Source organism: Sphaeramia orbicularis, chromosome 19 (assembly GCF_902148855.1).
Source record: "Sphaeramia orbicularis chromosome 19, fSphaOr1.1, whole genome shotgun sequence".
NCBI classification, from domain to species: domain Eukaryota; kingdom Metazoa; phylum Chordata; class Actinopteri; order Kurtiformes; family Apogonidae; genus Sphaeramia; species Sphaeramia orbicularis.
The window spans coordinates 32,386,599-32,413,473 of record NC_043975.1 but is presented as its reverse complement, the minus strand read 5'-3'; the positions used below and the strand labels follow the sequence as shown (position 1 = coordinate 32,413,473).

The 26,875-nt window shown below is 37.8% G+C and overlaps 2 protein-coding genes across 4 annotated transcripts; one reads left to right on the top strand and one right to left on the bottom strand.

Moving 5' to 3' along the window:
* Window positions 1-952: 952 nt before the first annotated feature.
* On the top strand, window positions 953-21,363 carry spop (speckle type BTB/POZ protein). 3 transcript variants are annotated; one of them, XM_030121557.1, is made up of 11 exons: window positions 969-1,063; window positions 2,490-2,649; window positions 10,172-10,374; window positions 10,470-10,591; window positions 11,408-11,559; window positions 11,700-11,827; window positions 14,436-14,613; window positions 14,801-14,856; window positions 15,984-16,106; window positions 18,995-19,137; window positions 19,626-19,770. In XM_030121557.1, exons 3-11 carry the CDS (start codon window positions 10,297-10,299, stop codon window positions 19,768-19,770), a joined length of 1,125 nt encoding a protein of 374 aa, XP_029977417.1. In that variant the 5' UTR covers window positions 969-1,063; window positions 2,490-2,649; window positions 10,172-10,296. The 3 variants fall into 3 exon arrangements, with proteins under 3 accessions (XP_029977416.1, XP_029977417.1, XP_029977419.1); XM_030121556.1 differs by lacking the exon at window positions 2,490-2,649 and having other exon boundaries at window positions 953-1,063; XM_030121559.1 differs by lacking the exons at window positions 969-1,063; window positions 2,490-2,649 and having other exon boundaries at window positions 10,297-10,374; window positions 19,626-21,363.
* Window positions 21,364-23,733: 2,370 nt separating this feature from the next.
* LOC115410114 (neurexophilin-1-like) lies at window positions 23,734-25,406 on the bottom strand. Its single transcript, XM_030121560.1, has 2 exons — window positions 25,136-25,406; window positions 23,734-24,690 (listed from the first exon to the last, which is right to left on the bottom strand). The coding sequence occupies exons 1-2, from the start codon at window positions 25,193-25,195 to the stop codon at window positions 23,953-23,955; spliced, it is 798 nt and encodes a 265-aa protein (XP_029977420.1). The 5' UTR covers window positions 25,196-25,406; the 3' UTR covers window positions 23,734-23,952.
* Between the last annotated feature and the right edge of the window lie 1,469 nt (window positions 25,407-26,875).

The window sequence follows — 26,875 nt, the reverse complement described above, 5'->3', positions numbered from 1 at the left end:
TATCAACCCATTTTTCCAGATTAGGTGGTTCAGGTTGGAGCCAGTGCCTGGTCACAGCCTTTTTGCCAGCAGTTATTAAAATTCTATACAAGCAGGTATTGTTCACTAAAATTTCAGTTTTTCCCATAATTAAGATGGCAAATTCAAAAGGTAAGGTAGCATTAAGTATATATTCTATATTTTTGTGTATATCCTTCCAAAATTGTTTTATGTTTGGGCAGTCCCAGAATATGTGCCAGTGATTGGCATCTTGGCTTCCACACTGTCTCCAGCACTTAAGCTCCTCCCCGCAACAGTGGCCTTTTTGTTTAGGAGTAATGAAAAACCTAATCAAGCATTTCCAATTGAATTCCCTCCAAGAATATGAGTTTGTGCATTTCCACACAGATGTACAGTAACCTTGCCATTCTTCATCAGTAATAATAGTGGTGCTGTCCTTTTCCCATTTGATTTTCACATATTGTGTAGAATATGTTATTTTACTCATAAACCCTTTGTATAATCTGGATATCCAACCCAACAATTTATATTGAAATTAGGAACTAATCATCGCCACCTTTGCAGCCCCCGGTGAGAAGTGATCATAATCTCTGCTGATGTACAGAAATATGTTTCCCTCAGTTCTAGGAGTTGTGAATTTTTGCCAGTATGTATGTGAAATGGGCATTAAATTCTAATCTAAGTAATCTTAAAAAGGTCTTAAATTGAACCTGTAGGAACCCTGAATAATGAAGGAGAATTTTCAACTTTACAAACTGCGGGCAGGGAAAGGAGCTATGGCAAATATGTTAAGCTCATTTATATAATTAGGTATGCACCCTATATCTTATAAATATTGAATGATAGATGATAGATATGATAGATATGAATGATAGATAAGTGGACAGAAATGCTTTCTAAGTTGATTCGAGGTGTGTAAATACTACTCCAAAGCAGCAGGGGGCGCTCTTTGCGAGACAGTACTGATCGGATCTGCCAGTTCCTCAGACAGCTAACACTAGCCTGCTAGCTAACAACAACAGAAGATCCCGGACAACAATCAGTATAACTTAACCGATTAAAGGTGAGTCTGTCGTCAAATAAAACATTGTCGTAATATAAGGACTAAAGACTTAAGTCATACAGTAATGATCGTTATGTCGTGTCGCTGGGGTAATTGTTGCGACAATTTCCCGACCTTTTTGTTTGGCTTAACGCTAGTCAGCTACTACACGAATAAGCAGCAGCCATCAAGCTCCGATCGGGTTAGCTAGCATGCTATCGTATGATTATCCAGATTATTTACACTATTGAATTATTATAACGGAATCAGTCACTGTAGTCGCCGAACTGGATGTTTCTCCACTATCCACCTGGTCTGTTCCGGTGTCTACAGTCAAGAGGCAATCCGAAATATAATTTTGTTGTCGATTACATAAATATATTGATAGCAGGTTACCTACCACTGCCACAGACTGCTGATCCGCAAAGTGTTGAGTTCCAGTTCCTCACATTATCTGATGACATTGTAAGAGTAGCTGGTTAACTAAACAGATATATGTTCAATATAGGTATGTCGAGATGACGGGTCGACAGAGTGTTTTATGTCTCATGATTGAAACAGATGCCACAAACGAGATGATGTGTGAGGGGTAATTCTGTTTTGGGCCCTTATGTTTTTACATTAGATCCAGTCTGTAAACCATAAGAGCTAGTGAAATGTGGTTTTATTATGCTTAAAGATGCTCATGTTATTAATGTATTTAGTTCTGGTGGTTAATTAAGTTCAGTCAACTTATCAGAACAAATTTGGCCACTGATAGGTTAGTGAAACAGCTGGAATTAACCCAGTATAATAGTACAGAAAAAAAGATACTTGATGAACATCACAATTTAGTCTATTTGCTTTGATGCAAAAGTATGTGGAAGAATCATAAAACCGTTTTTGTCATTGTTTGTGTATTAGTGTGTGTAGGTTGAGGTACATAGCCTAAAGCTCTCAGAACATTTTCACTGTTAGGTCCAAACCATCTAATATTTTCAACTGTGTCTTTTATTAGTGTATTTTAAATCCATAACCCTTATTTACATAAATGTACTGTTAATGATAAACAATAGTTGTGAGTGATTTTCAGTGATAATGTTCAGTGCCTGTGTCATTGGAGAGAACATGCAGTTTAATTGATTGCTTATCTTTTTAGATTGTAATGTAGTTTAGTTGAGCATGCATATGGGATTGGAGTGTAATGACTCGAAGTTAGCCACACAGCATTTGGCCTTTTAACATAGTGTACTTTGTTACATAACAATAAGCTAGCCTGTGTGCCTGGCAAGTCAAAATAAATATCTTTGCAGGCTTTTTTTATATTTGATTTTTTATCTAAAAATGATTGCAATCATGAGACTTTATCATTATTTGCTTTAACTGATAATGATGATGTAGTGTTATTGTTGTTTTAAAAAATCCCATGTAAGTGTTGTGGCTACTTGCAGTATTTCTTCCCCTGCAGGATTGTCTGCTCTTGGAGGTCAACACGTCAAGTGTAACTGTTGGTCCTGGTGTGAACCAGGTGACTGGAGACATTAGATATGCATTGAGGTCTCTCCTCTCTTTAACCTCCCGTGCCTGGTGAAGTGAGGAGGGTTTTATGGAGGAAGTACAGGCAGGAGGTGAGGCCTGTGTGCTGATGCTTTTTTGCCCTGTCAAATCCCCTCCAATATAATTGTGGGTCTGCACAAAGTCAGGGATGAGAGGCAGGCAAGCTGATCGCTGTAACAAAATCAATAGTTCATACCTCTCTGAGATTGAGTTTTTAGGAAAGGAGGAGCACAGTGACCAAGGGCAGAATATGAAATCACTCCCATAGAGGACCAACACACGCTGTGCAATCGATCCCTGGTCACTGTACCAATTATAGTTTTAAGGTTTGTCTGTGGCTTACTGCAGTCCTCAAAGACCAACGCTTTGGAAATAGACATTGTGTTCTCTGACAGCTCGACAAGGGCTGCAGTTTTTTCTTCCCCCTTGGAAATTGCCGTCTGAAATGCTTCTATACCTCCAGTCTTTAATTTAGGGCAGAGATTGATTTTTCTTTTCCCCTTTTTTTTAGGTCAGGAAAATGAAATGCTGGTAAAAAACAGTGTGGTCATAACTGCACCTTATTTGCCATATCTCTACAGATATACATTAATACATGATTTCAGAGATGTTGGAGGATTAGACTTTTCAACCTACAGGTTCATATTCTTGGGCATTTTCTTGACCTTCTTGTGCCTGTGTTTTGCTCACATTACTGACAATTTAGTTCAGGCAACTCTCAACATGACTTACATTAATAGAAGTTCTAAAAACTCTCTCAAGACTGAAATAGTTGCTCAAAATATTGAACATAGATAGTAACAGTTGCCTGCTGATAAGTGTATAGATCTGATGAAAGTTCAGCTGATAACTATTAGGATTTATAGCCCTGCCTTTGGCCTCTGCTTCTTTGTTTTATAAACTAAAGCGAAGGTACAGCTGACCTATGGATCGTCCAGAGTTTGGTTGCTGTTGGTTGTTACTTAATTAAATATGTGCTTAATTTCCATGTGTCAGTCTAAGGGATGGATTCTAGAGAATGAACTTAGTTTGTAAAAGCAGTAAGGCCTTAGATTTAATTTCAGTGTGCTTTTACATCTTCATCCACCTGTCCACAAATCTGTGTCAGATTCTCTCTCATACCTCAGTTTGATTTTCTTTTGCTTCCATCTCACCTCTTTTTGTGGCAATTTATCTCTTCAAATGGTCCTGCAGTCTGCTGGCCCATCTTTCATTTGCCACCTGTTTTTCCATTTGGCTTCTCTATCACTATACTTTTCATTTTCTCTCCCAACACCCGTTTTTCCATTTCCAGTGTCTTACTCCATCTTACCAGTTGCTGCTGTTGAGGAATCAGGAAGATTGGTCAGTCCTTCATTCATTGAACACTTCGAAAACAATCCTTGGAACAAGGCTGAACTAAGCCCCTGTTATAGATTGTTTTGTGTTGGCTAGACTCCGGAATATAATTGGAACAGTGAATAATTTCAGCAGCACAACAGATACTGGTCAAGGTTAGTTTAGATCATATTAATCCTTGTGTCTCAACTTGAAGCAAGACTGGAATAAAAGTACTTATAAGGACAATGATGTGATATTAGTTACACTTTAACTTTGTGAGAACAAGACTTTTTTTCTCTGCATCTAGCCATAATTAATTCTCAGTAAAATATTTTAGTGAATGGTCATTTGACTGTCTGGTGTGGAAACCAGGTGAAGTGGACACCAACAGTGCAGGTAAAAAGAAAATCTCCCTTGTACAATATTTTAGATTTGATGACATTGACCTTCATAACCAAGTAAACAGACTCATGGTGATATTTGTGAAATCACAGATGTGTTTACATTTGGCTGCTCATTCTCACATCAGTGTAGACATAAGGCCTCAAGATGAAGCCATAATAATTTTCACAGATAATGATCAGATAAATAAAATTTTTGTGATAAGTACAGTTTTAAGAGGTTTATTTTTTATGTTGTCATCTAAAACAGTTAAAATGTTTAGTTTTTGTACTTTTTGCTTATGTATATATTGATGCTGAACAAACGCATCATTATAATTGTCATGAGTCTACTGTTTTCTTCAGCTTTCAATCAAAGTCAGCCTTTAAACTTTGAAGAAATAATTAGGCTATCATTATGAAAATTATCAATATCAACCGACAAAGTTTTGCCACAGAAACCTTTTTGATCACATTGTCCACATTTATGGTGGCATTGTAATATTTTTGCATTTTCAAAAACCAGTTAATATGCAAGTTCTTTATAAGCAGGTGTGTTTATGTTTATTTTCTCTGTTGGCCGTATACAGTTGTCCTCAAAATTATTCATACCCCTGCCATTTTTTGTGATTTATTTATTTATTTTTTGTTTTTATGATGAAATGAATGAGCTTCGTCAAGTTTGTTTGCGACCTATGTGATAGGTCGCAAACAAAGTGAGGGAATAACAACAAATGATACTTGAAGAAATACTTTATTCCAGGAGTATTTTATTAATGGATTTCCAAAAAAAAAGCCATGTTCAAAATTATTCATACCCTACGTTTACTAAGTCCAATGTGTTCTCTTAATAGTCAATAGAGTAGCTTTGGTTCTTGATGATGGTTCCTGTTAGTGTCCACAGCCTCTCTTATATCTCCTGTGAGATTTTGGTCCACTCTTCCTGGGCCAAAGCCTCCAGCTGGGTCAGGTTGGATGGTCTCCTACCCATCACTCTGGTCTTTTGCTCCCTCCACAGATTCTCTGTATGATTTAGGTCAGGACTTTGACTGTTCAATGTTCTTGAACTACTACTGCACTACCTTGGTGGTATGCTTGGGGTCATTGTCCTGCAGGGACGTCCAGTCAGGACCAATCTGGAGTTTCTCAGCAGATGCTTTCACATTGTCATCCAGGAGACATAAAAAAGAGTTTGTGGACACTTACAGGAACCATCATCCAGAACCAAAACTACTCTGTTGACTATTAAGGAAAGACATTGGACTTAGTAAACCTAGGGTATGAATAATTTTGAACATGGCGTTTTTTTAGAAATCTATAATAAAATACTCCTGAAATAAAGTATTTCTTCAAGTATCATTTGTTGTTATTCCCTCACTTATGTATCACATATAAGTCACAAACAAACTTGATGAAACTCATTCATTTCATCACAAAATAAAAAAAATGGTAGGGGTATGAATAATATTGAGGACAACTGTATACCTTAGTCTTGCAAACTGTCAAATATTTGTTGTGTACAATGCACAGAATTAACAGTAAACAGACAAGTGTTGCTTCAACTGTAAAAACCCCATTTGAGTCACACATTCTGAATGAGCTGAGTAATACTGGCCTATTTTATGTACCTTTATCAGAAAGTGCTGGATTTGGAATAAGTCGTGCAATGGAATATGTTTGTGCATGTAAATGTATTTTGTTAAGTGTTGAAGTGCTCAGGTCAAAGTTCACTGTAGGAAAATTAAAGACTTGGGAGAAGTCAATTAAAGTGCTAACCCGTATAGTCTTGGTATAATCAGAATAAACTGAAGAGGAAAAAAAGTCAAGTGTAGATTTGTTGGTGCTTCATGTATGTGGCATTGAAAAATATCCTACTCATTTACAGGGGCCTCGGTCCCACCAGGAAAACACATTCTAAACCATTTATCAGCCATAAATGTCACCATCTATTCTTCAGATATATATTGTTTTTGAGTCTGTTATAATTTTAATATTTTTTTGTCAGTGTCATTCCTCAGAGCCACAAAGCTAGACTCCCTGTTTTGTTACACTGCCTTTTAACCCAAACGCAATTTATGGATAAAGATGTTAAAGTCTCTGGGGATTTGAGGTGGAGATGGATGGAGCGTTAGAGAACTGATGAAATAGAGAACAGAATATATATAGAGAGCGAGCTGAATATGGAATTTGACCCCAGATTAACTGCATGAGCCTCCAGAATGAAACTGACCAATATGATATAGGAGTGTTTAGGTGGAATACATTGCATTGTTCAGTGACTGACCTTGCAGCAAAATGGAAAAGGCTTGTAAATCTGGCATTGTGTTAAGGCGGTGTCCAGCACTGGGCAGAACATCCTTACACACTAGCAACAGTATAGTAATATTAGAAAGTGTCCTTGTGCAGCTTTAGCAGTGGCATTGAGCTGTTTTGGCATCTCCCTGTGTGGACCAACATCAGAGATTTATGAAATGGATGAAATATTACTGTGGCATTTAATGGTCACTGCTTCGGTTCATATTCTTGAGAGACACAGTAGATGTCAGGGTTGAATAGTCCATGTTCAGATGGGTTACGAATGTTGAGAGTTAAGAAACAGATACTGGAACAACTGACATCCAATCATGTGTCATGCTTTGACATAAAAAAGTAAAAAAAAATTACAGCCCAGGTCTGAATCAAACTCAGATCTTTTGGACTGATATTTTTAGGGTTCCCACTGGGTCTTAAAAAGTCTTAAATGTACAAATCTGCATTTAATACCATAAAAAATGTCAGTAAAAGGTATAAAATTTGACATGGTAGGTCTTAAGTTATGTTGTCATAAACATGTTTGCTGTGTTGTGTTTAAATGTGTTTGGGAAATGTCCAAACTGGAAAGAAAGTAACGTTGGTGTTCTCAGTTCCACCCGTTCCAACCTGACAATTAATATTGAAATTAGGAACCAATTATCGCTAACTTTGCAGCCCCCTGTGAGAAATGACTCTAAACAGTGGGAATCAAGGCGTTGGAGTAAATAAATACATTTTCCTAAATTTGAGGAGTCCTGAATTTTTGCCAGTATGACCATGAAATAGCCATTAAATTCTGTTCTAAGTAGTCTTAAAAAGTCTTAAATAAATTTGTAGAAACCTGTAGGGACAGTGTATTTTATTGTATGTGCACACGTAACAACAGTGCGGCCAATTATGAGAATTCATTGTTTCTTCTCTGCCCAGTATTGGACAGTAGTCCCCACCACTGTGATTAAAAAAACAAATGAGGGAATATAATTTGTGGAATGGTGTTCATACCTTTAGTAGATTCCAGAGACTTACAGAACTGATGCTAAAGAGTATTGAATCTGTTCAGTTTGTATCTGGTGGCCCAACACCATACAAAAGTAGTTTTTTTTCTTTGAAATCCTTGAAAATGCTTGAATTTCAGTGTTGTGTTTTCAAGGTCTGGAAAGTTCTTCAATTTCAGTGCTTAAGTGCTTGCAATTGTAACTCAGATGTGATTTATTTATTTATTTATTTATTTTTTATATTATCTCTACCAGGTTAGATGCCAAGCCAAAGCTACTTACAGAGAGGTGATACATTTTGAAAAACCAAACTTTATGTCAAAAAAGAAAATTACCAAATGCTCTCAGGTTGACTCCAGATACATTTTTATCTTAATTTTTTTTCTGGGTGCGAGTGTGCCTGAAGAATGCCAAGTGGCTTCCCTATTTGGTGGATAAAAGTTTGTGTTCTCCTTCAATTTGTAAACTTTTTGCTATTATGAAACAAAAATTTTTTAGATATTTATAGCATAATACATTGTACATCATTGTGATAAAAGTGAAAAGATAATCACGAGTATATGGGTTCCTGCAGACATGTATTTGATCCCAGTGATAAGGTGCTGTGCTTGAAAAATTTGAAAATTACCCTGAAAAGTGCTTGAATTTGACCTTGAAAAATATCTATGACTGCTGAATTTTTCCCCAGTCTGCACTAGGGATGTAAGACAATACCGATTCCGTGATTCATTGCAACATGTCATTTCACGATACTGTATTGATATTAAAAAATACTGTATCAATATTTTTAGGTATTTATTCAAATGCAGGCATGGTGGAGGTAAATTTTTGTTTCTTGGTTTTGTTTTTGTTTGTATTTTTTGTGAATCCTACTAGCTCTTTTATTTATATATTCACGTGGGTATTTGCTCAGTTCATATACTAAAAAAAAATTAATATTGTGATATTGCAGGTCATGCATGTAGTTTTTTTTTTTAAATTGATGACACTGTTTTGTTAAAATAATGGTTATGTCAAGCATCCTAAAAGCACTTTTTACTGTCTGAAAGAGGCAGATGTTGGGATGGCACAAAAATGATGTTATGATGTTGGAAGACATACACTATGTTTTCTTTTCACAACTAATAGAATATGAGCATTTGAGCAGGATCTTAAACTGTAATGTCTGTAAAACACAATTTTATTTATTTATTTATTTTTGTTTGTGCTTTTTATACTGGTAATGTCAGATCTTAAAACTCTAAAACTTTATTTATCCAAGTCTTGCACTTAAATTTTTACAGTGGAAAGTTTTGTGATATAACATTAGAGCCTTTCTGATCAAATAAAAATTTGTTTAGTATTTGTGAATATTTCTGGTGTAATTAAATTTTTTTCAGGAAATCATCTTTTAAAAACTGAAACAAAACCAACAAAAAATATCACCTTGTTAACAGCATTATGACATATCGTGATATAGTGTATCATGATCCTTGTATTGGGATTTGTATTGTATCACCAGATTCTTGCTGATATACAGGGTGGGGAAGCAAAATTTACAATATTTTGAGGCAGGGATTGAAAGACAGTGTATGACCAGTTAGTTTATTGAAAGTCATGAGAATTTATTTGCCACAAGAAAATTGACATAATAGAAAATGTTTTTATTCTATGTGTCCTCCTTCTTTCTCAATAACTGCCTTCACACGCTTTCTGAAACTTGCGCAAGTGTTCCTCAAATATTCGGGTGACAACATCTCCCATTCTTCTTTAATAGTATCTTCCAGACTTTCTCGTAATAGTTTTGCTCATAGTCATTCTCTTCTTTACATTATAAACAGTCTTTATGGACACTCCAACTATTTTTGAAATCTCCTTTGGTGTGACGAGTGCATTCAGCAAATCACACACTCTTTGACGTTTGCTTTCCTGATTACTCATATGGGCAAAAGTTTCTGAAAAGGTATGGATAATAGTGTTAGGTATGATTATGACATCAATATATGTTTGGTTTCAAAACAATTGACGTAGTGCCTGCTGAGAAAAAACAACTAAATGTTCATTGTAAATTTTGCTTCCCCACCCTGCACACCCCTAGATGAAATGTACGTTGACGAGGTTTTGTTTTGTATTTGGGGGAGGCTAGTGTGCAGTACAGATCTGCATGACCCGTGACTATGAATGAAGGTCATTTTGGGACCTTATGTGGGGCCAGTCATACCCCAAACCTACGGCACCACCATCCTAAGAGGCCCATTGCCACCTTGTTTATTTACAGTTCATTTCGGAGACTTAATTGCAATCACACTGGCTATTGATCTCACAACAGGCATGGGCCATCGATCTCCTGCTGTCCCCCAGTGAGTCAGGGACAATTCATCTAACCCCAACACAACAAACCTCAATAGCAGGCAGCGAGGCCACATGATTTAAACCATATCCAGGCTTAACTGGATTAATGAAAAATACAGCTCCTGTGTGTTGCATCCTAATGAATAAAGAGTGGTTTTCTGCATGAGGCGTGTGTGTGAGTGCCTGCATTGGTAGACTTTTGGGTGCAACTTTGGGGGTGATTAATTTTAAATGCTGGTCTGATTGATTAATAATTCCCGCATGTCTGTTTCTAGGGGGCAAACTGCTTCCATCTGGCATGTACTGATGCAGATGGATTTTAGGGCTGAACACTGACGAGTGCAAGTGACGGATCCTCCTCCTAACCCTCTTGCCCCTGACACCTTCTGTCACGCTGGCAATGTCAAGAGTCCCGAGTCCCCCTCCCCCTGCGGAAATGTCCAGCGGGCCTGTGGCTGAAAGCTGGTGCTACACACAGGTGACATCACACTGTTAATCTGTTCATTAACTTCCAACACATCAAGGGTATCTTAAGTTTTATTCAGTATTTTCTTTTTGTTTTTTTCCCCTCAGATCAAAGTGGTGAAGTTCTCTTACATGTGGACCATCAACAACTTCAGCTTCTGTCGTGAGGAGATGGGCGAGGTTATCAAGAGCTCCACCTTCTCCTCTGGGGCCAATGACAAGCTGAAATGGTGGGTGGGAAAAGTGATATATGTGGAATTATAGTCTAAAAACTTTAGCTTAACTTCTAGAAATAGAATTCCTTTAAAATTAGTTCTGCAGATGTTGTAATCCTTATTATTGCTTGTTATATAATGTGGCATGTCTGTCTGTCCCTCGGTCTACCTGTCCATCATCATTTTGTCTCAAAGCTTAACTGGAAAAGCATTAAGAATTTTTTCACTTACCTTGGTGCAATTTATCTCTTACGTCCTGTGCCTTTTGCTATTTTGTTTGTCATCCGTCTGTGTTATCTGTCGTGCCATTTGTCATAATTTTGTTGCTGCAGCAGAACAAGAAAACAGTCAATATTTTTCTAGTAAACCACTTGGGAGCCACTTGAAAAACACATACACCCTTCTGTTGTCAATGGGCAAAGTCAGTTAAATTAACATAACTAACAAGTCTGGTCTAATCCTTTTTTAAAACCTGTTATTTTTAGATTATAGACAGAAATAATAGCCTCGTAACCAAGATTTATAGACAAAGCCATGTGAATACTCTCCAAGACTATGAAAAGATGATAAAGAAAGTTACCTGAATGTCACTTTGTCATTATTCACCTTATGACTTTTACATAGAAATACTATGTTAAATGAATTACATTTGCACATCTTATTCCTGGTGTATGTAAAAATAAAAACATTGTCTGCTTTGGTCTCAAGTTAAATAAAATACCTCACATAAGACAATATATCGACATTTTTTTTCCAAATCAGTAACGTCAGGTAGATTGTGTTACCTTCTGCAGTTGTACTTTATCAGTATTATATTTCTACCTTCGCCAGGTGTTTGCGAGTGAATCCAAAGGGCCTGGATGAAGAGAGTAAAGATTACCTGTCTCTCTATCTGCTGCTGGTCAGCTGTCCAAAGGCTGAGGTACGCGCCAAGTTCAAGTTCTCCATCCTAAATGCCAAGGGGGAGGAGACCAAAGCCATGGGTGAGTGAAACGCAGCATTTTAACTGGAACAGAAGCCTGACTCTGTAAGATTACATTTCTGTTCAGTTGTATTGTTCATGCTGATTGGAGTTATGGTTGAAGTTACTTACAGTATGACTTCTGTATGTTTCTATCTGCAGAAAGCCAGAGAGCATATCGCTTTGTCCAGGGGAAAGACTGGGGTTTTAAAAAGTTCATCCGGAGAGACTTCCTCCTAGATGAAGCCAACGGTCTTCTACCTGACGATAAGCTCACACTCTTCTGTGAGGTATGCTGCTTTGTCCTGGTGGGCTTAAACTAGACATCATTCAGCAGTTATGTAATTAAATTGCCAGTTACTGTATGTAATTAAATTACATAATATTTTATTTAACCTTTATTTTACCAGGTCGGTCAGTTAAGAACCAGTTCTCATATACAATGACGAGGCAGGAAAGAGGTCGTAAAGAAGGCAGATAAAACAGAAAAAAAATCCAAAACAAAGTTACAAGTTACATAACAGGCCATAAGGGTGCTGAAAGAGAGTATTATTTATGGTATTTACAGTGATATATTTTTTAAACGACTAGTTTTTAGCAGTAAGAATATAAAAACAGATAATACAGTTTTACATGTCGCACTAGTGCTAAAAGAAACAGATACAGTGTATGTGGGGAAATGTATTAAAAAGCAAAATGGCCAAAAGCAAGTGCAGTGATTCTGTAGTAATGGCTGTATAGAGTCTTCGACGGAGGAAAGTGGAATGAAAGAGCTCAGCTTTAAAGTCTGAAAAGAGGAGCAGTTGAAGGAGGTGCAGGCTTCGGGTATGAGGAGATCGATGCAGCTGCTAGAACGCAGAGTACGACTTCTAGTATGAATGTTAAGCAGCGACTGTAAATATGACATGGTTTTCCCAATTAGAGTCTTGTAGATGAAAATGAACCAGTGAGTTTATCTGAGTGTGGAGAGAAGGCCAGTTTAACAGAGAATACAAGGAGCAGTGGTGAGTGTAATAAACTCAGAAGACAGTATGAAATGAAATTGCAGTTATCAAACATTTTAGCCAGCCGACCAGCTTCAGTGCTGAAAATTCAACAGTATTTTCCTCCTGAAACCAGAGAAGGGCTCTATCATTAGTGTACAGTGTTAAAATGTGTGTTTTTAGGACTTTTGTGTTTTTTTTGCCGCATTTAAAACCTTTGGTAGAAAAGTAATTAAGTGTGTAGGAGCCATGAATTAATTTAGATTTATTTTCTAGGGGTATGAGGGTTTAAGTATTGGGGTTTGTTATTGTTTATGATATTATTTAGTAGGCCTGTAACGGTACACAAAATTTTCGGTTCGGTACGTTTTCGGTTCTCAAAGCCACGGTTCGGTACAGGAAGAAAGAAAACCCCTCAAAATGTCTATTAATGCATTTATGAATTTTTTAAACATTTTTCCCCCAATTTTTGGAGACAATAGAACATAGAAAAACAGGAATAATATAATTCTGCTGCTACAAATCAAATAGAAAATAAAATAAATTATTAATATTACTAAATGTATTTTAAATATTAGTATTGTACTTTTCCCTGAAAGGTAGTTTCGAACAAACAAGAAAAATCTAATCACAGTTCTGTCAGTTCACATTCTGCAGAAAATAACAAAAAAATTCCACATGAAATGCAACATTAACAAGAGGGTAAACTGGTATTCTGTTTAAACAAACTGAAGATAAACATTGACAACACAATGAACCAAATTATTTATTTTAGGACAGAGAACAAACTGTTTAGGACACTGTGTGTATTTGTGTGTGCCTGTGTGCACGGGGGATTTTTTTTTTTTTTTTTGTCGGGGTGGGGGGGGATGTGCAGTTATATACCTGGGGGTGCTGTCCATAACGACGTAACGAACGCTGTCATGAAATGAAAGTGAAACTTTGCATACTTTCAACGTTCTGTTTATTCCTCTATTACACAGTGTGCGTGATAGACAGACAGACAGAGCTAGTATAAGTGTTTTAGAACTACCGTAGTTCCTAGGGGCCAAACAACGTCCGTCCTATTAATGTCTCTTTCCTCGTTGTCTTTCACCTGAACCTGAACTAATCCAAACTGGACTGTATTGATGGTGGAGGGTCTTCAGTCTCTTCCTTCCAGGTTCACATCATATTTGTTGTTTTTTTTTTAACCTTATATCAACTGCTATTTCATATTTTGGGTCAATGTGTGCTCCTTCAATATGTCCATGTGAAACTTGCGCGGATTTAAAGTTCCGCATCGAACGACATCTTTCATTCCTTTTTCTTTGTCTCATCATACTGTGCCATTTCGGTACAGCTGTGTACCGAACTGAACAGGTGCATACCGAAATGGTTCAGTTCGATACGTGTACCGTTACAGGCCTATTATTTAGGGTTTTGTGTGATCACGTTAATGAGGGAATAAGTAGGTCACAGATATGGGCAGAGGTGTTAATATAGGTACCTGCTCACCTGTGTAGACGGAGAGAGAGGGTGAACAGGGGATGCTGTATTTTTTGTTGACCACTATTTGCTTTGATCGTTGTGATCATTTTAATTATGAGTTTATGCACAGTTTTATAAGTTTATTATACATTTTTTCTATTAATAAAAACTTAAACCTATTTTCGTATCGCAGTGATTTTTTTTCCGTTAAGCGTGTCAGACAAAGGAAAGCGCCGGCCTCAGCCTGTCAGCGACTTTTTTTGTTGAAGTCGTTACAGAGTGTGAGTTACATTACATTTTAACATTGGAACTACTACTCTTACTGGTTACATTTCCACAGTAATCTTCCCAGCGTTGGTATTCAGCCAAGAGTGACTAGCTCAAAGATTATTTGAGCCCAAATGCAGACTTTTGGAGTCATGCTGTGATTTCTTCTTTTCCTCAGGTGAGTGTGGTACAAGACTCTGTCAACATATCTGGGCAGAACACGATGAACATGGTGAAGGTGCCTGACTGCCGGTTAGCAGATGAGCTCGGGGGCCTTTGGGAGAACTCACGCTTCACTGACTGTTCCCTTTGTGTGGCTGGCCAGGAGTTTCAGGCCCACAAAGCCATCCTGGCAGGTACAGACATGAGCGAGACACACCCCATGTGTCACCGTACCTTTTTTCAGCCAGTTTCAAATGCTTTACTATGTTTGGATATTCTGTGTGTTCATAGCTTTCTGTCTGACTTTGTTTGCTTCCTGAATTACTTACAAATGAATGAATGTCCCCCTGTTAAAATATGTCTCCATTTTGTTGGCTTCAGCACGTTCCCCTGTATTCAGTGCCATGTTTGAACATGAGATGGAAGAGAGCAAAAAGGTGAGCCCAAGCCCAAGGCCCAAACCTTTTTTCTTCTTAGAATTCAATTTATTTTGCCGATGGTGGTTCAATGGTTCAGATTTTCACAGCTGTATCAAGGGGTTAAAGTGAGTGAAAGATTGTGTGGTGTGGGATGGCAATAGCACAGAACTGTTTAGTGAAACTGAATGATAGCCCACCTGAAATGAAATTGTCCTGTTGTACATGAGGGTTAGGATTCATCCTTCACTGACAACGTTTCAGAAGCACAGAATTGCTTTTTTCCATTTGTGCACATGTGACTGTAAGAAATGAAATGGCTGGAGATGCTGCCCAAATGCTTTTAAAAACAAGGACAAAGTACAATCTGTATAAATGGAAGAACATAATACTGTGACAATAAAAGCACATATAGTAGACGATAATTAGATTGAATGTGTGAATCATAATTGGTTTGTAATTATTGTTGTAATACCATAAAAGATGTTATACAGATTGAGTTGAAACAAACTTATTTGGTCTTTAATATGGAATAGAATAGAATAGAATAGAATAGCCTTTAATGTCATTGTGTGTACAATGAAATTAGGAACGCAACTCCAGTCAGTGCAGCAATATTTACAAACACCAGTGCTGCAGAAATAAGAATAGCGTGAATATAAAATTACAAAAACTAAAAAGAAGATGAGAAAATATCATTTAAAAAATGTACAATTTAACAAAATAACATAAGAATAGAGCTTAGTAGAATAAAAAAAATAGAACTGGATAAAATATGAATTAGTGCAGTATGTGTATCTGAGCAATATTAACAGTATGTATATCTATGTAGAACAGTATGTATACCTATGAACCAGGTCCATATAAAAATAGTACATTTATTTTTGATAAATATTGAATAAGTATTACATTGTTATATCAGGGCAGACGATTATTGCAGTTATACTTAATGCACATAATGCACATTTGAGGGATTGTTGCACATTATGGGAAGTGATTCTGAGGATGCATTGAGGGAATCAGTAGAACAGGAAGAAAACCATTACTGACTCTGAACAGCATGACAACATGCCAACGTTGTTTACTTTTATAGATTAGTTTATGACATGTCATCATGAAATTCTTCAATCGAACCCTTTCTGTCTCAGAACCGTGTGGAGATCAATGACGTGGAGCCAGAGGTTTTCAAAGAGATGATGTGCTTCATTTACACAGACAAGGCTCCCAATCTGGACAAGATGGCTGATGACTTACTCGCAGCTGCTGACAAGGTAACCCACTCCACCTGTACATCAGTGAACTTGAACACCATTCACCATCCAATACACACTAAGCCACACATTGCTATTAATGATCTTACTGCAGTTTTGACTTAATTTACAAGGAGAGCTGCATTATTTAGCAGTAGCAGCATGTGCTCTGAATTACAGATAATCCTACAGCTGAAGGTAATTGGACTAATTAGGGCCTTAGATAATACAGGACTCACTGTAGTAATACATGACAATTAGGGGTGTAACGGTTAAGGCAGGGAGATATGGAAAAAAATCATATCATAATTTTTTTCATATCAGACAATATCAATATGTATCATGATATAAATGAAATCACTATTTTTGTCAAGCTTAAATTTTCCATTACTCATAAGTTAGTTCTGAAGACATCAGGTTATTTTTGATTAAAATGATTTATTTTCTGTCAGAGGTTGAACATGACAGATGTGCTGAAGAACATTATACAACTGTTTCAGATAAATAAATAAAACAGGTACATATATTTAAAACTAAACTAAAAGTCTGACCAACAGGCAAAAGCTTTTAAGTTTTAAAAGAGAACACAAAAAAAAACAGACCATCTTCACAAAACAACGCCGGGGGTATATACGTGGGGTTGCGTTCCATAACTGCCATAACTACCATAACTGGCGTAAACCAAAAATGAAACTTGACACGCTTTAACGTCCGACTATCACCTTCTATGCCGCACCCTACTTTTCAGTAACCCAGAGTTCTCGGTCAAATTTTCTCCTGAGGGAGCACTCATTATCTCCCACTCCAGCCCAAACATTAGTGTGTGTGCTGCGGCTGCTCTTACACCTGTGATGTGTGCGTCAACCTAACTTGACGTGGCTATAGCGTGACTGGTGCGGCGCTACTTAATTATGATCGGCTGTTCTTATGTCTGTTAAAACATAGACAAATGAATTCTAATGAAATTGTATTTAGCATGTCTCATATTTCTATTGAGGAAGAGTTATTGCGTGGTATACATCGTTATCATTTTATCACCCAGCCCTAGTAATGGTGCAGAAAAATTTTGGTTTGGTATTTTTTCGGTACAGGGGTCTTCAGTTCCAGAGATTTTCAATATGTTTCCGGTACAGTGAAGGAGACCAATTTCATTAAAAAAAAAACTTTAAAGATAATTAATCTTCACGAAACAATGCCGGCACACTGCTCTTGTTTTGTTGGCTTGTCTCTCTCCATTGACATAACTGACAGGGAATCCGAAATACTCCCAAATCAGAGACCTTAGAGAAGATGGAGGGTCTGCCAACTCTGGCTTTGCACCTGTGACTCTGCTCTGAGCTGCCATGCTGGGTCACGTTCAGTGTGTGTATAGTGCACATACCACTTAGATGTCCATCTAGGACAGGGGTCTGCAACCTTTATTATCAAAAGAGCCATTTTGCCCCCTCTTCCACCAAAAAAAAAAAAAAAAAAAAAAAAAAATAGTCTGGAGCTGCAAAAAATAACAGAGCTTATAAACTTTTAAAAGTTTTAATCTTTTTTTTTTACATTTTTTCTGTTACAACCACTGAATACAACAAACAGAAGTGCAGTGTGCAATGGATTCTAGAGTATGATTACTGTAAAAGTACACCATAAAAGTATTTCATAGTATTTGTGCTAATAGTATATGAGGTACTAATACCAAAAATACCAAATTCGGGAGGTACTTATTGGAAAAAATAATCTTAATCATCATTGAATTTAGTCTTAAAGCCTATTTCAGATGAAAAAACAAACACTTTTGGAGCTTGGAAGGGATTTTTGAGTGTGATTACTCCAAAAGTACACGGTAAGAGTAGTTCATAGTATTTGTGCTAATAGTATATGAAGTACTAAAACCAAATATACCAAATTCATGAGGTACTTATTGGAAAAAATTATTTTATTCATCATTGAATTAAGTCTTAAAGCTTATTTCAGACGAAAAAACACTTTTGTTGCTTGGAATGGAATCTGTTGTTGGATTACCCCAAAAGTACACAGTACTCATACTCATATAGTCGCTCTATGAAAAGTATCGCTATTTATGGAAATGATTCTCTTCAAAACTTAACACTGCCTCTGCAGTTCCCAGTTGTACTGCTCCATATTCTCCGTCTGGGTTCATATCCAGAAGCTCCCGGAAAATGGACAGAATTACGTGAGTAATATACAAAGGACGGACAGTACCCTCCATCCATATCCGTCTGCGTCTTTAACGTGGAGCATAAATGAGCCCTTACTTTTGTTGTCCGGAAGGCACATTCACTCCATGCAGCTCATCTACCGTAATTGTCCAATGAGTAGTGCACAAGAAAAATGGTAGCGGCTGGCTTGACCGCAGTAAAGGGAGCCATTACAAAGAGGCTGAAGAACCGCAGGTTGCCGACCCCTGATCTAGGACATCAAATATTGCGCATGGGTTCGGCTTGCAGCCACCCTGCTCATACTGTGTGCGTTCCGCTTCAAGGTTCATGAGGAAACTTAAGGTGTGTTTGCGTTCTTCACACAGGCTACATGTATTCATGCATGTGCACCATTACACCCCTAATGACTCTATCTGCATGTTTAGAGACAGTTGGGTGCTTTCACATTAATCTCAGTCTTCCATGACACCAAATAGGAGGCTGATTTTGAGGCTCCCGTTTGACTCCCCATTGAAGAACTAATGTTAAAATTCTTTTTGTATTGTTTTGTTTTGCCTTTGTACTTTGTTTTATCCCTAAAAAAATCATACAGTAGGGATTTATAGTTATAGTCCAATCTGTTCACAATAATTTGAGGTCGGTACCAACATTTGCAGATACCACCTGAACTGTCACAGCACATACTGCATGAATACTGATGAAGAAGAAAGTGCACACATCTTCTTGTCTCCTCTCCTTTAGTATGCTCTGGAGAGACTGAAGGTCATGTGCGAGGACGCTCTGTGCACCAGTCTGTCTGTTGAAAACGCTGCTGAAATCCTCATCCTGGCTGACCTGCACAGCGCCGACCAGCTCAAAACACAAGCCGTCGACTTCATCAACTAGTGAGTTCACACACAGAAAGTCACATCGTCACATTTAATTAGGGCTCCACAACTTCTGTACAGACTCACAGATCCACAGGGTCCACTGTACATCTTGTTCTCCTATTCCTCTCAGTCTCTTTCTTCTCTCTCTTGGCATCATTACTGATGATGCCAGGGCTCAGTCTCACCCTCTCGCCTTATGTCTTGGTGTCTCTGTTAAATTTAGTAATTAAACTTTAAGTGTCCCCTCGTTGAGTTATGTTATTATTCATCCCAGTCAAGTCTTTTTCAGAAGGATCAGGGCAACCTGACTCCTCACTGCTACTGTCGTCACCTGCTCTGTTGATTCAGCTAAATGTGTGATGATAATCCTGAGCTTGTGTGTGCGCTGCAGAGTTTCTCCAGATTATTACTTCATTATGCATATTACACAAATCCAATTTTCCCGATCTGACATAACTTGTTTTTCCTCTTGTTTTGTGTCCTCCCCACACCCCGTCCTCCAGCCATGCTGCAGAGGTGATGGAGACAGCAGGTTGGAAGTCCATGGTAGCATCCCATCCTCACTTGGTGGCTGAAGCTTATCGTTCCCTGGCTTCAGCCCAGTGCCCCTTCCTTGGACCCCCACGCAAGCGCCTCAAACAGTCCTAACAGCCCCTGCAGCAAGGCGTCGACACACACGCATATACACACACACACATATACACCGAAAATACACAGATCCCCCTCTCAAACACACAGGGATAACCTTTCCCCTTGCTGTTACCTACTACACTACCTACAGCCTCCCATTAATCTCCCCCTTCTGCCCCATCCAAACCTGCTGTATTTAGTCTCTTCTAAAGATGGAGGGAAGGAGGAGGAGGAAGAGGAGGAGATGGAGATGGAAGAGAGGGACAGATGGGCTCGTGAAGTGGATGTTTGTCGTTTACAAAAACCACAACACCCCTCCCCTTTACTCCTTGGCTGTGGCTTAGTGAGGTCTGACGTTGTGCTCTTTTCCGTGTGTGAAAACTCGACCTAAATCCTTCGACATCCTGCTAGTTCCTGTTTGGAATTTGGAATCCGTTCGGGAGGAAGAACTGGACACATCAACCCAATAAGAGCCAGCTGTCTGGAAATTCAGAGGCTTAAAGGAGAAGTGCAGACAAAGTCTTTAACTGTCTATTTTATCATAAGGCCTCTTTTTGCTCTTAGTGCTTGGAGTAGAGTGGTTGAAGAAGCCCCCAAACTAAGGACACTTGGGCCTGTGAGGGACGAAAGAAGACGAAAAAGCGGGCCTATTAGTTACAAACTAGAAGCGCCCAGGGAAGACAACCAAGGGCTAGTCAAAATGCAGATATGGGACTAAATCATCAAAATAATTTCCCAGAGAAGGTTGGGAAAACATTGCACTAAAGTCACAGGTCACCCCTTGTCAACCCTTACCAGCAGTCAAGTAGAAATACTCAAGGCAAGCACACGTTGAAGCAAGCTTCATGGACTAAAGACCGAGTTGGACCACCAAGAACAAGTACCCTTTAAAATGATCTATCAGCAAAGTGACAAAGACAACACATGTACTCCCATATAGAACTCTGCTTCATCTGTGTCTGTTTTCATTTTTCAAGTAGCTGAGGGAAAAACAGTATAGAGAGGATACAGAAAATAGCAACGCACAACTGGATGTCATTCTTGGGGAAATGTATTTTGTGTCTGGATCTGTCTTTGTAACCCTTGAGAGAGAAGAAAATCCAAGGTGTCAATAGACGAACCAACCAGGAGGAAAAAAAAGTCAAGAAATGGTTTCAAAAGAACATTAGGATTCAATCGGGCATGTTAATGTTCTTTTATGAAATATTTCTTATTTGTTTCTCCTTAGAAGTGTCATTTCTATTTTTTTTTCATAGGAATTTGTACAGACACTAGTGTTTTTGAAGCTGTGTAAACAAAAAAGCATTTTCAACCGTGAAATTGAATAGGCGGACAGACGTTTTCTTTGCAGGCATGAAGACTGAGGGGAAATGGTATTGAATGAACACGTTTTAATGTTCAGAATAGACAATGTGAAAAATGCACACCGAGGCAAACCACATGAAATACATTTGAAGTTATCGTTTTAACCTGGTGGAAAATGGTAATTGATAGAAGGAACCATCGTTGTTTCTTTCCTGTAGATATCGCTGGTTATGAGAAGTGACACTTAGTTGTTGCCATTTTTTGTTCCCAAAAGAATAAACCACAACTATTTTGTATTGAATGCAATTCAGTGTTTGTCTGGCTGTTATTGTATAAATCATGCATTTGGAATGGATCAGCACATTTAAGCTGACAGAGGGCACATCTGTAGGGCTGAATAGTATTAGAAAAATCACAACCCAGCCAAGTGTCATATCTGGAATTATTGACTCAAGGAAAATATTTTTCAAGATACCAACATCCTGAAGGAAATGTATGATTTAGTACAGACACCTGTAGAATTTTAGGGATTTAGGGATTTATAGATTTTTTCAGTGAAAATGCCATGCAAAAATAAGCATTTCCACTAAACTGGGATTCATATGCACAATATATACAGTATATATTTTATTTTCAAGTCCCTGCAGACCTACTGAACACATCCTGGTCTCAGAGTGAAACCTGTTTCACAAGCGGTTTAACAAGTAATTGATACATCAGAGATGAAAATGGGAAAGAAATACTGTTTGATAGACTGCTTCATTACTGTAAGATAAAGCCAGGCTTTAGGTATTCTGTATGATACACTGTGAAAAAGATTGTGGGAGAATCAAGGAAGTCCTCCAAACAGAAAGGTTATTACTGATTTAATAGAAGCAACATGCGCAGCATATTAGATGGAAAAGGGAAGCTGAGACCCGTGGCTCATTTATAATTTGGGGTTTAGTTGTTGGTGTTAACAGGAGCGTTTTACCTGCAGTTTCCAAACATCCAGGGGTTCCAGCGATCTATGAGTCCACCTATGGCAGTGCACGAGTAATTCAGATCCAGATGAACTTTATTAATCTGTGAGGAATTTATTTGTCATTTAGCTGAAGAAAATAAAAGACAAGAAAATACAAAATTAAAATGAGTGAACTATGTACAGAATAGTCTTGTCTTAATCATTGGTCATAATAGACATGATTGCTGAGGCTGTGTGAAGATTTGGTCAAGGCATCACTTCTGTCACATATAGTCTAGCTCAAAGACTTCTTTCCAGAGGGAAAAAAAACTTCTTCAGTATACTGTACTCTATTGTGCACACCCTGTTATGCTGGACAGCATTTGCCTGCAGAGCTTTTCTCTCTGCCTACTGGCAAGACCCGACAGTACCTTAGTATGCAGATACAGACTGGGCCGTTTTTATTGTTCTCATGCCCAGGAGTGGCTTTGGTGAGAGCACATAAAGTCCACCAATGTCAGCCAAAGCACCGGTCGTACACTAGTGCCTCATCATCAGTCCCTTTGACTTGAAGGAAAAATGAACCGTGTACTCCCAACAGCTAACATCACAAAAGTCTTGTTTGCGAAGCAGGTTTATTGAAACTGTCCCAGATGGTGCAAAGGACCTTCATGGCCTCTCAGTGCTGCTGTGACTCTACAGTGTTTCAGAGTTGCAGTGCTTCAGTTGGTTGGTTTCTTTTTTTAATATTTTATTGGCCAATACACAGTAAAGGCTGTAAAGAAATGCATGAATTAAAATGGCATGACAGCAGCAAAGCAAAATCATTTGTTACAAATGCTTGCATATTCCTGGACCCATGGACATTGGAACACTGTATCGTCATGACAACAGATGTTGTTGTCCTGACTACTTCTTCCCTATATTTCCTACTGAAACCTTCAAAGCCACAAGCTTTCTACCTTTCCTTATAGACTGATGAATACTGTGGAGATCTGTTCAGTTTAAAATGAGGATATTTTACAAGTATTTTAACAACTGAACAGAATCTACAGAACATGTTGGTACATTTTACCATCAGTATTCTGATAAGAGTTGGTTGTCCTCCATATAACTTAAACCTATAAAATAGAGTATATTAGCCCTTATAAATACATTGTTTTGGGTAGTGATATTTTATGAAAGTTATATTAACCCATAAAGATCCAACCACTGGCAACCAAAATCATCTGCCAGTATAAAATGTTTAATAACTTCTGATCCATTAAACCTATCAATCCATGTAAATAATTGGTGTAAAATAGTTTGTCATCTTTTCATGGTCATCAGATATGACTCATTTGGACGTTTAAAGGCTCCACAGTGAACATGGAAACACTGTCATCTTCTACAACATTGATTCACCAGTAAAACCCATGGAGTTGGATCAATGACAGTGGATGGAGACACTTGGTTTATGTTCAGTTAATGATACATTTTGTTGAAAAAGTCATTGTTTCTTAATTTTTCCCTGTTTCTGGTGTTATGACAGTTAACTTTCATCTGAGCTTTTATGAACATCTACATGATCATTAAATTAAATATGGGAAAATATCAGATTTTTATTAAAGAAACACAAAATACAGAGGATAACATTATAATAAATGGTGATAAATCACATAAGAAAGGTTAGAGAGAAAAATTTATTTGGGAACTGCTGCAGAAGTAGCACTGGATCTTTATGGGTTAATTAGTAATAATTAAAAAAAAAAAAAAACAACAGGCCAGTGCAACTATACATCAAGCAAGATACTGCAATATAAACTATTATATTGTGAAACCAATAAAATATATTTTCCATGAGACGTTCTCCCAAAGTCTTCCAGGACCCCCCCCTTTACTGCATCACTTCTGCTCCTCCTGATTCCTGTTTGTGGATTTATTTGAATATGTATTCATGTGTTTTCCTCTGATTAACCTGCAGGCAGGTACACACCAACATTCTGGTAGTTGTAGTCTGGACAGACCTTCTGTACAAGCCTGTAGTCAGTGCTGTAGAACGATACGTAGATACAGATGAACTGGAAGGGTTTGGAGCACATCCAGGTCACGTGGCTCTGGGTCTGCTCTTGAGCACAGGTCTTTGATGGGTCGTAGTTACACAGCATCACCTTCTTGTTGCGTTCAGTTTTCTCATAGTCCACTCTGCAGTTGAACGTCTTGGAGTCTTTAGGATTAACCACACTTTGCCGTTCCAGGTCAAACTCCACCTCTTTCATCGGGGGGACAAGGCTGACAGACACATTACCTACACCTGTGGAATTGTGGCGAAAGTAGACCCCGAGAGAACCGTTCCCATGATCCACAATCTTACCCATGATCAGCAAATTCAGTTTAACTGTCTTGATGTTTGAGTAAAAGTCCCCCCAACTGAATTTGGAAATTCCATGAACTTTAATGATAGGCTGAAGCTTTATCTTCAAGGGTTCAGGGTTGAGGTGTGATGGAGAGCTTCCACCAAGTATGTCACCAAGTCTATGCTTTGAGAGATGGATAAAGGGGTTGACAGATAATTTGGTGTTCTGAATCACACTCCTGGTTTTGAGTGCCCAGTTCCTGTGTAGGGAAGGGTCTTGGACTCTTTTGAGATGAGGCAATGCTTTATTGCTGAAGGTGAAGTTGCTGTTTGTCTGTCGCTGCCCAAGGACCAACTAGACAGAAAATGAGGAGAAAGAGAGAATGGATAGTGAAACTAGCAGCACGTAGACGGTTATGGACAATGTTATTAATTCCAAGAGAAGCCACTCAAAACAAAGAGTGCAGTGAAAATATTTACTTAAGTTCAAGTAGGAAACACTAAGGTTAAGATAAATGCAAAAAAATTTATATTAAGCATCAAAACAACAAGTTATAGAATGAGGAATGGTATATTTTTAATCACTGATGCAAAGCCTGTATTTTTAATCAATATGTCCTGAAAATAACATTTATGATTTGACTGCATCCTTCACCTGAACAAAAATAGTAAACACCAAAATAGTCTAGTAAAAGCAGAGTAAAAATGCATTTCTAAATAATCCATAGTAAATAAATGTGCAGTGAACTCTTACTTTGCACATAGTTGCTTAGGTTTCTCTCATTTGAGCTCATACTTACCAAACAAAAGGCTCCTTTCAGAAGTGTCCAAACAAAGCACTTTCTGCTGAGCATCTTCATAATGGAAGGTTTCTGTCTGATGATCCATTCACTTTCACCTGAAATTCACGTTTTGGCCAACATGTGAGGGTCAACACAAGCTGCACTGAGTCTCCTTTAAGTCCAACTTAAATATCTATATCCCCACATCAAGCTCAAGGAGGAACACTCATTGTTACCAAAAGGAAAATCTTCAGGATGCTGCTGCTGCTTCCTCTCACAACACTCTCACTGGGAGTCTTTCTCAGACCTCTAGATTTTTAGCACCCAGTTTTGCTGTGTCTGCCCTCTCTCTCTCTCACTCCCACAGCAAACCAACCGCTCACACATATGCAGTTTTCTTTGTGGATTTGCACCAACAGCGTTGTGCAGTCGTCCCCCGCTTTCCCCTTGTCCCCTTCTTCTGCTCTGTGTCACTGAAGAACACCTTATATTATCATAGGCTGTCGCCACATCAGCAAAACAGCATTTTTTAATAACCCATAGCAATTAATTTTCATTCATAGTATTGATGGAGGCAAACATGTTAGAGATGATGCAATGCTGCCATCATGTGGTCTAATAATGCAGTACAGGCTCAGTGGCAGAAAAAATTATCAGACCACCCTTGTTTTCTTCAATTTCTTGTTCATTTTAATGCCTGGTACAATTAAAGGTACATTTGTTTGGACAAATATTATAATAACAACAAAAATAGCTCATAAGAGTTTAATTTCAGAGCTGATATCTAGACATGTTCCATGTTTTCTTGATAATAACCAAAATCACTTCAGTTCTTACATCAATAACTATGGTATTGTACTGACAAAAACAGTGCTTCTAGACATTCTTCTTTTCTGTCTGTTTTAGTCACATGATACACACAGGATTTAGTACTTGATTGCATAACCATTGTTTTTGATGACTTTTGATGGTCTAATATTTTTTTCTGCGACTATAGAATAGAATAGAATAGAATAGAATAGAATAGAATAGAATAGAATAGAATAGAATAGGCTTTATTGTCACTACACCAGCTGTGCAACGAAATTGCAGGTGGTCTCTGTCAGCAACAGTGCATTGGCATTTAAGTAGCAACCCCATAAGATACAGACAAATTTTTTTAAAAAGTAAAAATAAGAAAGTGTGCAATCGAATAATATCTACAAAATAGAGATATACTGTAGGAAAGGTTAAGATTTTAAATTTTTTTAAGTAGTATAAAACGTGCAGATGTAATAGTGTAAACAATGTAAACATTTGTGACAGTGTTACTGTGTAAACAGTACAAATATAACAATGCAGACAATGTAGTATGTAAGCAGACATGTATACATGTACCAGTGTAAGTGGTGAAAACAGTGCAATTACAACTGTGTAAATACAATTTTTATTGGGGTTGTAAAGTTACAGGAGTTTCTTTAAAAGCTGTTAACTTAATTTGCTAATTTTCACTGTAGATTTAATGACTATGCATTGTGGGAAAAGTACAGTCATTATGATTAATGCTTTCTGCTGTGACAGATACAGTGTGGAGAAAGAAGTACTGACATCAAGTGGTGAGGATGCAGAATGCACAGCTGTGCACTTAGATGTCCGTGGGTAGGCGATGTTGATATACAGTACTGTGCAAAAGTCTTACGTCACCTTTAGCTTTGTTGTTTTTTGGGTTGAAATGAACATACATATTTATTTCTCATTTTGTTTTCGTCAGATACAAGA

Coding starts and splice junctions, on each gene's coding strand:
- LOC115410114 (XM_030121560.1), bottom strand. CDS start 25,195: ATGAAGATGCTCAGCAGAAAGTGCTTTGTTTGGACACTTCTGAAAGGA. Junction 24,691..25,135: donor TGAAAGGAGCCTTTTGTTTG/GTAAGTATGAGC, acceptor TTTTCTGTCTAG/TTGGTCCTTGGGCAGCGACA.
- spop (XM_030121559.1), top strand. CDS start 10,297: ATGTCAAGAGTCCCGAGTCCCCCTCCCCCTGCGGAAATGTCCAGCGGG. Junction 14,857..15,983: donor AGATGGAAGAGAGCAAAAAG/GTGAGCCCAAGC, acceptor TTTCTGTCTCAG/AACCGTGTGGAGATCAATGA. Junction 19,138..19,625: donor GCCGTCGACTTCATCAACTA/GTGAGTTCACAC, acceptor CCCGTCCTCCAG/CCATGCTGCAGAGGTGATGG.